Here is a 12,675-nt window from a genome sequence, read left to right on the forward strand (position 1 = left end):
CCGTGGCGCTGTGCATCTTGTGGCCATCCTCCTGCCTTGCCTGGGAGTGAACGCTGAGGAACTATTTAAATACAGCTCTCAGTACTCAGCTGAGTCCGGGTCGGGCAAATCAGGTGCCTGGCAAGGAAGACATGGAGTGTATCACATGGGGAGTGGCTCAAAGCGCACCGATGCCACGCCCAAAATTACACTTCCTAATTTTGAGGGAAAATTACACTCAAAATATAAATCACTAAAAGTAGCAACAAAAGATAATAATGTTACAAATAATACATAAATAATGCTAATCTGTGGTGTATCATTTCCCACCGCATTTTAAAAGTACAATAATGCATTGATTTCTGTAAGTTTGAATCAGTTTATGAATTGTGCTCTTAAGTGCTGATACATTCCCGATTAAACAGACTGCCAAGGACACATGTTACGATGCGATGAAAGTAGCGATTGATGTCGGTTACCGCCATTTTGATGGAGCCTGGATTTACGGTAACGAAGGTGAAATTGGAAAGGCGATTCAGGAAAAGGTCGCTGATGGTACGGTGAAGCGTGAAGACATCTATTACTGTGGCAAGGTAATGAACATTTCAAGGCTCTCTCGCTCTCTCTCCTCTTCCTTCCTTACACCCACATTTTACACCTTCTCATTTATTCATTTACAATATTTGGGCATCGCTGATCCGGCCAGCATTTAATGCCCTTCCTAGATGCCCTTCAGAAGGTGGTGGTGAGTTGCCTTCTTGAATTGCTGCAGTCCTTGAAGTGTAAGTACACCCACTGTGCTGTTAAGGAAGGAGTTCCAGAATGTTTCCCCAGCGACAGTGAAGGAACGGCAATATATTTCCAAGTCAGGGTATTGAGTGCCTTAGAGGGGAGCCTGCAGTTGCTGCTCTTGCCCTCCCAGATGGTAGTGGTTGTGGGTTTGGAAGGAGTTGCCTCAGGAACCTTGGTGAGTTACTGCAGTGCATCTTCTAGTAGGTACATACGGCTGCCACTGTTCATTGGTGGTGCAGGGTTTGAATGTTTGTGGAAGGGGGAGCAATCAAGCTTTTTCCTAGATGGTGTTGAGCTTCTTGAGTATTGTTGGAGCTCCAATCATCCAGGCAAGTATTCCATTACATTCCTGACTTGTGCCTTGTAGATTATGGGTAGGCTTTGGGTGGTTAGGAAGTGAGTTACTCGCCATAGGATTCCTAGCCTTTGACCTGCTCTGGTAGCCACAGTATTAATGTAGCTAGTCCAGCTCAGTTTCTGATCAATGATAATCCCCAGGATGTTGATTGTGGGAAATGCAGCAATGGTAATGCCATTGAATGTCAAGGGCGGTGGTTAGACCCTCTCTTGTAGGAGATGGTCATTTCCTGGCACTTGTGTGGCGCAAATGTAAATTGACACTTGTCAACCCAAGCCTGGATATTGTCCAGGTCTTGCTGCATTTGGACATGGACTGCTTCATTATCTGTGGAGTCATGAATGATGCCGCTCATTGTGCAGTCATTCGCAAACATCCCCATTTCTGGCCTTAGGATGGAAGGGAGGTCATTGATGAAGCAGCTGAAAATGGTTGGGTCTGGGATACTACCCTGAGGAACTCCTTCAGTGATGTCCTGAAGCTGAGAAGATTGACCTCCAACCACCACAACCATCTTCCTTTGTGCCAGATATGAATCCAAAAAATGGAGAGTTTGCCCTCTGATTCCTGTTGACCAGTTTAGCTAGGGCTCCTTGATGCCATACTCGGTCAAATGATGCATTGATGTCAAGGGCAGTCACTCTCACCTCACCTCTGGCATTCAGCCTTTTTGTCCATGTTTGAACCAAGGCTCCAATGAAGTTCAGAGCTGAGTGACCTTGGCAGAACCCAAACTGAGCGTCCATGAGCAGGTTATTGCAGTGTAAGTGCCACTTGATAGCAGTGTTCATGACTCCTTCCATCACTTTGCTAATGGTGGAGAGTCGGCTGATAGGGTGGTAATTGGCTGGGTTGGATTTGTATTGTGAAGCCATCAAAGGTGCTCGATCTCATTCTCACTCATTGGCTGCGCACATCCCTCTGCAATTGCCTCCCTCTGCAATTTCTCCCATCTGTACAGACACACACATGCATTCACATACACCCACATGCATATGTACAGACACACATTCGCTCACACAGATAAACACAGAATGCACATTCACATACATCGAAACACATTCAACCACACTCAACCACACAAACATGTACACAAACTCATACTCTTCAAGCTACAATCAGGAATCCCAGTTGAATTTCCCAGTCCTTGCCAGGAACCAATAGTAACCAATAGAACAAACTCAGAATAAACATCAACAACAGCAGTTTGTATTGATAAAACACTTTTAATGATTCAACAAATCATTTTGTTTCAAATTCCCTCCTTCCTTGTGAGCATTGATTTAAATTGCACAGAGACTGGGCAACTCTCCAGTCACCCACTCACATGAACACTGATTCAACAGACTGTTCAGCTACAGAAGGCATTCCAATCACTTGCACTTTTAAGTCAGGACACTGACTGAATCATAATTTGCTCTGGGTCTGTCTCATTTTGCCCTTGTCACAGCTCCAATACCTCAGCTTGTGTGTGGATATGGAACCTACCATTTTGCAGGTGACAAGATTTAGTCCTGCTGGGCAGTGACATTTATAGAACATAGAACAATACAGAACATTATAGGCCCTTTGGCACATGATGTTGTGCCAACCATTTATCCTAATCTAAGTTCAACTTAACCTACACCCCTTCAATTTACTGCTATTCATGTGTCTGTCCAAGAGTCGCTAAAATGTCCCCGATGACTGACTCCACTACCTCTGCTGGCAGTGCATTCAACACACCCACCACTGTGTAAAGAACTCACCTCTGGACATCTCCCCTGCATCACCTTTAAAATTATGTCCCCTCGTGAGAGCCATTTCCGCCCTGGGGAAACGTCTCCGATGAGCCATTCTATCCATGCGTCTCATCAGCTTGTACACCTCAAGTCACCTCTCTTCCTTTTACGCCCCAGTAAGAAAACCCCAACTCCCTCAAATTTTCTTCATAAGCTATGCTCCCCAGTCCAGGCAGCATCGTGGTAAATCTCCTCTGCACCTTCTCTAAAGCATCCACATCCTTCCTATAATGAGGCCACCAGAATTGGACACAATATTCCAAGTGTGGTCTAGCAGGGTTTTGTGGGCCGCACGGTAGCATTGTGGGTAGCACAATTGCTTCACAGCTCCAGGGTCCCAGGTTCGATTCCAGCTTGGGTCCCTGTCTGTGCGGAGTCTGCACATCCTCCCAGGTTTCCTCCAGGTGCTCCGGTTTCCTCCCACAGTCCAAAGATGTGCAGGTTAGGTGGATTGGCCATAATAAATTGCCCTTGGTGTCCAAAATTGCCCTTAGTGTTGGGTGGGATTACTGGGTAATGGGGATAGGGTGGAGGTGTTGACCTTGGGTGGAGTGCTCTTTCCAAGAGCAGGTGCAGACTCAATGGGCTGAATGGCCTCCTTCTGCACTGTAAATTCTATGATAATCTTATAAAGCTCCAGCAAAACCTTGCGGCTCTTAAACTCAATTCCCCTTTTAATGAAAGCCAGCACACCGTACACCTTCTTAACAACCCTATTAACCTGGGTGGCAACTTTGAGCGATCTATGTACTTGGGCCCCAAGGCCCCTCTATTCCTCCACACTTCCAAGAATCCTGCCTTTTATCCCTATATTCAACATTCAAATTCAACCTTCCGATTTATCTGGGTTAAACTCCATCTGCCACTTCTCAGCCCAGCTCTGCATCCTGTCAAAGTCTTGTTGTAACCTGCAACAACCCTTGACACTATCTACAACTCCACCAACCTTCGTGTCGTTTGCAAACTTACTAACCCACCCTTCCACTTCCTCATCCAAGTCATTTATAAAAACCATAAAGAGCAGAGGTCCCAGAACAGATCCCTGCCGGACACCACTGGTCACCGACCTCCAGGCGGAATACTTTCCATCCAGTACCACTCACTGTCTTCTTTCTGCCAGCCAATTCTGAATCCAGACAGCCAAATTTCCCTGTATTTGGACAGCTATCGTCTCTCTCCCACAGCACAAACCTATACAGTTTGCAATTAAGCACAATGTGAACTGTTATATTATGAAGTTTTCACAATATGCTGTATTGCAGAATGTGACAGTATTGCTCAGTATGATGGATGAACTTTATATTTTCAGCTCTGGAGCACCTTTCACCCACCAGAGATGGTACGACCCAGCCTGGAGAAATCCCTCAAACTTTTAAACTTTGATTATATCGACCTGTACATCATTGAGCTTCCATTGGCTTTTAAGGTGAGTCAATATTTGACATGGTGTTGAAGAGATTGCCCAATTAACATTCCGCATTGCTTCCCCATGATTTCCTACCTTCCCTTCGATGGTGCCGCGTCTTGTGGCTGTCCAATTTGCAAGGCGCTGGCTGACCTCCGCCATTGATTCCCAATCTCCATTCGTCATGGGTAAATCTGGGCAACAAGCACCAGCAGGCATTTCAACTACAGGGGGCTATGCATGTGAACTCAGTGATGTCTATAGGTTGCGATCAGGGACAGGAATTTGGGCTAATTGCCATGTTTTTAGCTCTGAGTGTTGAGGTTAACGGTTTTCTATAGGAATATCCAGATTAGCATGTGAGCCACACTCAATGTTCCTGACCATCCACCAAGAAGGCACCAAGCATTGGGCTGGCGCACATTGATTCACCAAGAATAATTATATGTTATACGATAACTGTTAAATTATGTTGCAGTTGTACAGGATGTTGGTGAGGCCACATCTGAAATATTGTGTTCAGTTTTGATTGCCTTGCCACAGGCAAGATGTTATCAACTGGAGAGAGTGCAGAAGAGATTTACAAGGATGTTGCCAGGACTCAAGAAACTGAGTTATAGGGAGAGATTGGACAGGGTAGGACATTTTTCTTTCGAGCGTGATCATGAGAGGCTTGGATAGGGTGAATGCACTCAGTCGTTCTCCAAGAGTTGGGGAATTAAGAACCAGAGGGCATAGGTTTAAGTTAAGAGGGGAAATAATTAATTTCTGGCTAAGCACCATTATTAATGTGACTATGGAGTGAAATGGGGGGATTGATTACCCAAAGCACATCAGCAAATAAAGGGGAGTTCAAGAAATTCACAACTTCTCCAACTGTTCATGGGTCATCCTGACGGAGTCTATGCGGAGTCTGTATGTTCTCCCCATATGTGCCTGAGTTTCTTTCGGGTGCTCCAGTTTCCTCCCACAGTCCAAAGATGTGCAGGTTAGGTGGTTGGCCATGCTAGATTGCCCTTAGTGTCTAAAATTGCCCTTAGTGTTGGGTGGAGTTACTGGGTTATGGGGATAGGGTGGAGGTGTGGGCTTGGGTAGGGAGTTCTTTCCAAGAGCCGGTGCAGACTCAATGGGCCGAATGGCCTCCTTCTGCACTGTAAATTCTATGAAATAGATGAATCCTTATTGGAAAGAATTCTCAGGGACAGGATTTATACCCATTTGGAAACAAATGGACTCATAAACGACAGACAGCATGGTTTTGTGAAAGGGAGGTGACAAAAGATGATTAATTGAGGGGAGGGCGGTGGATGATGTTTACATGGACTACAGTAAAGCCTTTAACAAGGTGCCTCATGGCAGACTGTTACAAAAGGTGAAGTAACACAGGATCAGAGGTGGATGGTAAGATGGATACAGAATTGGCTCAGTCACAGAAGGCAAAGGGTAGCAGTAGAAGGGTGTTTTTCTGAATGGAAGGTTGTGACTAGTGGTGTTCCACAGGGATCTGTGCTGGGGCCTCTGTTGTTTGTAGTGTATATAAACGCTTTGGAGGAAAATGTAGCCGGTCTGATTAATAAGTTTGTGGATGTCACCAAGGTTGGTGGAGTGAGTTTTGAGGATTGTCAGAAGATACGGCAGGACATAGATACATTGGGGATTTGGTCAGAGAAATGCAAATGGAGTTTAATCCGAAAAAATTTCATGTAGTCATAGAATTTACAGTGCAGAAGGAGGCCATTCGGCCCATCGAGTCTGCACCGGCTCTTTGAAAGAGCACCCTACCCAAGCCCACACCTCCACCCTATCCCCATAACCCAGTAACCCCACCCAACACGAAGGGCAATTTTGGACACTAATGGTTCAGCTCAGTGGGCTAGACAGCTGGTTTGTGATGCAGAACAAGGCCAGCAGCGCAGGTTCAATTCCCATACCATTTTACCCGAACAGACGCCGGAATGTGGCAACTAGGGGCTTTTCACAGTAACTTCATACTTGTTGCAATAAAAGGTTGTTATTATTATATAATGCATTTTGATAGGTCTAACATGATGGGGAAATATACGTAAATGGCAAAACTCTTAGGAATATAGAAAGTCAGAGAGATTTGGGCATGCATGTCTACAGATCGTTGAAGGTGGCAACACAAGTGGACAAGGTAGTCAAGAAAGCATGCGTAATGCTTGCCTTCATTGGATCGGGCATCAAAATCAAAACTGGCAAGTCATGCTGCAGTTGTATAGAACCTTGGTAAGGCCTCACTTGGAACATTGTGCACAATTCTGGTCGCCACACTGCCAGAAGGATGTGGAGGTTTTAGAGGGGGTACACAGGAGGTTTACCAGGATGTTGCCTGGTCTGGAGGGTGTTAGCTATGTGGAGAGGCTGAATAGACCCGGACTGTTCTAATTAGAAAGACGGAGATTGAGGGGTGACCCGATCGAGGTCGACAAGATTATGAGAGGCATGGATAGAGTGGATGGGCAGGCACTCTTTTTCAGGGTGGAGGGGTCAGTCACCAGAGGGCATAGATTTAAGGTCCATGGGGCAAGAAGTTTACATAGCACTTAGAACATAGAACAGTACAGCACAGTACAGGCCCTTCGGCCCACGATGTTCTGCTAACCATTAATCCTAATCAAGATCAACCTAATCTACACCCCTTCAACTTACTGCTGTCCATGTGCCTGTCCAAGAGTCACTAAAATGTTGCCAATGACTCTGACTCCACCACCTCCGCTAGCAGTGCATTCCACGTACCCACCGCTCTCTGTGTAAAGGACCTACCTCTAACATCTCTCCTTTACTTTCCTCCAATTACCTTAAAATTATATCCCCTCATGACAGCCATTTCCGCCCTAGTGAAAGGTCTCTGGCTATCCATTCCATCCATGCCTCTCATCATCTTGTACACCTATATCAAGTCACCTCTCTGCCTTCTTCGCTTCAGTGAGAAAAGCCCTAGCTCCCTCAACCTTTCTTCATAAGACATGCCCTCCAGTCCAGGCTGCATCCTGGTAAATCTCCTCTGTACCCTCTCCAAAGCATCCACATCCTTCCTATAATGAGGCGGCCAGAACTGGACACAATATTCCAAGTGTGGTTTAACCAGGGTTTTATAAAGCTGCAGCAAAACCTCGCGGCTCTTAACCCCAATACCCCTGTGAATGAAAGCCAACACACCATATGCCTTCTTGACAACCATATCAACCTGGGTGGCAACTTTGAGGGATCTATGTACATGGACCCCAAGATCCCTCTGTTCCTCCACACTTCCAACAATCCTGCCTTTAACCCTGTATTCAGCATTCAAATTCGACCTTCCAAAATGAATCACAACATTTAACTGGGTTAAACTCCATCTGCCACTTCTCAGCCCAGCTCTGTATCCTGTCAATGCCCTGTTGTAACCTGCAACAGCCCTCAACACTATCTACCACTCCACCAACCTTCATGTCATCGGCAAACTTATTAACCCACTCTTCCAGTTCCTCATCCAAGTAATTTATAAAAACCACAAAGAGCAGAGGTCCCAGAACAGATCCCTGCCGGACACCACTGGTTACCGACCTCTAATATCCGACCTGTTAATATCAACCTGTTCGAGTCTATTAACCTGGTTCACGCTGTTCTCATGAGCAACAAGGTTCCTCTCTCTGGTAAATACTGAAGCTAAAAATTCATTTAGGGCCTCCCCTACCTTCTGACACTCGAGGCACAGGTTCCCTCCACTGTCCCTGATCGGCCCTACTCTCACTCTGATCATCCTCTTACTTCTCACTTAAGTGTAGAACGCCTTGGGGTTTTCCCTAATCTTTCCCACCAGGGCTTTTTCATGCCCCCTTCCAGCTCGCCGAAGTCCATTTTTGAGTTTCTTCCTGGCTACCGTGTAACCCTTTAGAGCCGTGCCAGGTCCTTGCTTCCTCAACCTTACGTAAGCTCCCTTCTTTGTCTTGGCTTCACTTCTCTTGTCATCCAAGGCTCCTTCACCTTACCAATCCTTCCTTGTCTCAGAGGGACAAAACTATTCAGCACTCGCAGCAAGTGCTCCTTACACAACCCCCACATTACTGTTGTGAATTTCCCTGAGAACAACTGTTCCCAATCTACAAAATTAATAGGATAGCAAATGTGGTCCCTTTGTTCAGAGGATAGCAAATGTGGTCCCTTTGTTCAAGAAGGGGAGTAGAGATAACCCCGGTAACTATAGGCTGGTGAGCCTAACGTCTATGGTGGGTAAAGTCTTGGAGAGGATTATAAAAGATACGATTTATAATCATCTAGATCGGAATAATATGATTAGGGATAGTCAGCATGGTTTTGTGAAGGGTAGGTCATGCCTCACAAACCTTATCAAGTTCTTTGAGAAGGTGACTGAACAGGTTGACGAGGGTAGAGCAGTTGATGTGGTGTATATGGATTTCAGTAAAGCATTTGATAAGGTTCCCCATGGTCGGCTATTGCAGAAAATACGGAGGCTGGGGATTGAGGGTGATTTAGAGATGTGGATCAGAAATTGGCTAGTTGAAAGAAGACAGAGAGTGGTGGTTGATGGGAAATGTTCAGAATGGAGTTCAGTTACGAGTGGTGTACCACAAGGATCTGTTCTGGGGCCGTTGCTGTTTGTCATTTTTATAAATGACCTAGAGGAGGGCGCAGAAGGATGGGTAAGTAAATTTGCAGACGACACTAAAGTCGGTGGAATTGTAGACAGTGCGGAAGGATGTTGCAGGTTACAGAGGCACATAGATAAGCTGCAGAGCTGGGCTGAGAGGTGGCAAATGGAGTTTAATGTGGAGAAGTGTGAGGTGATTCACTTTGGAAAGAATAGCAGGAATGCGGAATATTTGGCTAATGGTAAAATTCTTAGCAGTGTGGATGAGCAGAGGGATCTCGGTGTCCATGTACATAGATCCCTGAAAGTTGCCACCCAGGTTGATAGGGTTGTGAAGAAGGCCTATGGTGTGTTGGCCTTTATTGGTAGAGGGATTGAGTTCCGGAGCCATGAGGTCATGTTGCAGTTGTACAAAACTCTAGTACGGCCGCATTTGGAGTATTGCGTACAGTTCTGGTCGCCTCATTATAGGAAGGACGTGGAAGCTTTGGAACGGGTGCAGAGGAGATTTACCAGGATGTTGCCTGGTACGGAGGGAAAATCTTATGAGGAAAGGCTGATGGACTTGAGGTTGTTTTCGTTAGAGAGAAGAAGGTTAAGAGGTGACCTAATAGAGGCATACAAAATGATCAGAGGGTTAGATAGGGTGGACAGCGAGAGCCTTCTCCCGCGGATGGAGGTGGCTAGCACGAGGGGACATAGCCTTAAATTGAGGGGTAATAGATATAGGACAGAGGTCAGAGGTGGGTTTCTTACGCAAAGAGTGGTGAGGCCGTGGAATGCCCTACCTGCAACAGTAGTGAACTCGCCAACATTGAGGGCATTTAAAAGTTTATTGGATAAGCATATGGATGATAATGGCATAGTGTAGGTTAGATGGCCTTTAGTTTTTTCCATGTCGGTGCAACATTGAGGGCCGAAGGGCTTGTACTGCGCTGTATCGTTCTATGTTCTATGTAATAGGGTCAATTAATAGGGTCAATTAATAAGGGCGTAGGTTTAAAGTACGAGGGGCAAGCTTCAGAGGAGTTGTACGAGGCAAGTTTTTTACACCAAGGGTAATGGGTGCCTGGAACTCGCTGCTGGAGGAGGTGCGGGAAGCAGGGACGGTAGTGACATTTCAGGGCCATCTTGACAAATACATGAATAGGATGGGAATAGAGGGATACGGATCCTGGAAGTGCAGAAGATTTTAGTTACGATGGGCAGCATGGTCGGCGCAGGCTTGGAGGGCCGAAGGGCCTTTCTGTGCTGTACTGTTCTTTGTTCTTTGTTATGCTCCTCAGCTCCTGTCTAATATCAGTATATTTTCCCCTCCCCCAATTAAGTACCTTCCCATACTGTTTGATCCTATCCCTCTCCATGACTATGGTAAAGGTCAAGGAGTTGTGGTCACTGTCACCAAAATGCTCTCCCACTGCGACATCTGACACCTGGCCTGGTTCGTTACCAAGCACCAAATTCAATATGGCCTTCCCTCTAGTTGGCCTTTCTACATATTGAGTGGGAAATCCTTCCTGTACACACCTGACAAAATCTGCTCCAGCCAAACCATTTGCACTAAGGAGGTTCCAGTCAATATTAGGGAAGTTGAAGTAATCCATGACATCAACTCTATTACTTCTGCAGCTTTCCAAGATCTGACACCCAATCTGTTCCTCCATCCATACTTTGATTTACATACTTTGATTCTGTCTTCACAAATGAGAAAACAAATCAGATCCCAGAAATGTTGGAGAATGAAAGGTTTAGTGAGAGGGAAGAACTGAGGGAGATCAGCATTAGTAGAGAAATGGTGCTGGGAAAACTGATGGGATTGAAGGCAGATAAATCCCCAGAGCCTGATAATCTGCATCCCAGAGTGCTTAAGGAGGTGGCTCTGGAAATAGTGGATGCATTGGTGGTCAACTTCCGGGATTCTATAGACTGTGGAACTGTCCCTGCAGATTGGAGGGTAGCTCATGTCACTCCGATATTCAAAAAGGGAGATAGAGAGAAAGCAGGGAATTATAGACCAGTAAGCCTAACATCGGTAGTGGGGAAAATGCTTGAATCCATTATCAAGGACTTTATAGCGGAACATTTAGAAAGCAGCGGCAGGATCAGTCAGTCAGCATGGATTTATGAAGGGAAAATCATGCTTGACAAATCTGTTGGTATTCTTTGAAGAGGTAACCAGTACAGTCGACAAGGGGGAGCCAGTCAATGTGGTATATTTGAACTTTCAGAAGGTGTTTGATAAAGTCCTACAGAAGAGAATATTGTGCAAAATTAAAGCGCATGGGCTTGGGGGAAATGTACTGATGGAAAACTGGTTGGCAGAGAGGAAACAAAGAGTAGGGATTAATGGGTCCTTTTCAAATTGGCAGGCAGTAACTAGTGGGGTGCCACGGGGATCGGTGCAGGGACCCCAGCTATTCACAATATATATTAATGATTTGGATGAGGGAACAAAATGTAACATCTCAAAGTTTGCAGATGATACCAAATTAGGTGGGAGGGTGAATTGTGACGAGGATGCAGGGATCCTACAGCAAGATCGGGACAGGTTGAGCAAGTGAGCAAACCAATGGCAGATGCAGTATAATTTGTATAAGTGTGAGGTTATTCATTTTAGAAGCAAAAACAGGAAGGCAGATTACTACCTGAATGGTTGTAGATTGGGAGAGGGGAGTGTGCAGCAGAATGTGGGTGTCCTTGTGCACCATTCGCTGAAGGTAAGCATGCAGATGCAGCAGGTGGTAAAGAAGGCTAATGGTATGTTGGCCTTCAGTGCAAGAGGTTTTGAGTATACAAGCCAGGATGTGTTGCTGCAATTGTACAGGGCCTTGGTGAGGCCACACTGAGAATATTGTGCGCAGTTTTGGTCTCCTTCTCTGAGGAAAGATGTTCTTGCTCTCGAGGGAGTGCAGCAAAGGTTTACCAGATTGATTCCAGGGATGGCGGGACTGTCATGTGAGGAGAGATTGACTAGATTGGGATTGTTCTTGCTGAAGTTGAGAAGAATGTGGGGGGGGGGGGGGGGGGATCTCATAGAGACTTATAAAATTCTAACAGGACTAGCCAGGGTAGATGCAGGGAAGATGTTACCAATGGTAGGTGTGTCCAGAACCAGGGGCCACTGTCTGAGGATTCAGGGTAAACCGTTTTGGACAGAGATTAGGAGGCACTTCTTCACACAAATAATTAATTACCACAGGGAATAGTTGATGCAAAAACCTTGAATATATTCAAGAAGCGGCTGGATATAGCACATGGGGAGAATGGGATCAAACGCCAAGGGGTGAAAGCATGATTAGTCTATTGAGTTGGATGATCAGCCATGATCGTGATGAATGGCGGAGCAGACTCGCAGGGCCAAAAGTCCTCCTCCTGTTCCTATCTTCTATGTATCTATGTATCTCTCTGCTGCTATTGGGAAGTCTATAGAAAACTCCCACTAAAGAGACTGCTCCTTTCTGGTTTCTGACTTCCACCCATACTGATTCAGTAGACAAACCCTCCTCGACTATCTCGTTTTCTGCAGCTGTGATGCACTCCCTAATTAACAGGGCCAGGGATTTTTCAGATCGAATCTCCAGTATTGTAAAGGGGGAGGGGGAGCAACCAGAAGTTGTGGTGCACATTGGCACCAACGATATAGCTCAGAAAAGGGATGAGAATCTAAAAAGGGATTTTAGGGAGTTAGGTTGGAAGCTAAAGAGCATGACGAGTAGAGTAGTAATCTCAGGATTACTTCCCCCTCCTC

General features: G+C 45.8%; 1 protein-coding gene across 4 annotated transcripts in view; it reads left to right on the forward strand.

Moving 5' to 3' along the window:
- Window positions 1-12,675, forward strand: part of LOC119955164 (aldo-keto reductase family 1 member D1-like) — a 97,526-nt gene that overhangs the window by 49,702 nt on the left and 35,149 nt on the right. For all 4 annotated transcript variants that reach the window (XM_038781122.1, XM_038781119.1, XM_038781120.1 and 1 more), the window contains exons 2-3: window positions 405-572; window positions 4,220-4,336. In XM_038781122.1, coding sequence (XP_038637050.1) covers window positions 432-572; window positions 4,220-4,336 — 258 coding nt within the window. In that variant the 5' untranslated portion in view covers window positions 405-431. The remainder of the gene's footprint in view (window positions 1-404; window positions 573-4,219; window positions 4,337-12,675) is intronic.

This window comes from Scyliorhinus canicula, chromosome 20 (assembly GCF_902713615.1).
Source record: "Scyliorhinus canicula chromosome 20, sScyCan1.1, whole genome shotgun sequence".
Taxonomy (NCBI): domain Eukaryota; kingdom Metazoa; phylum Chordata; class Chondrichthyes; order Carcharhiniformes; family Scyliorhinidae; genus Scyliorhinus; species Scyliorhinus canicula.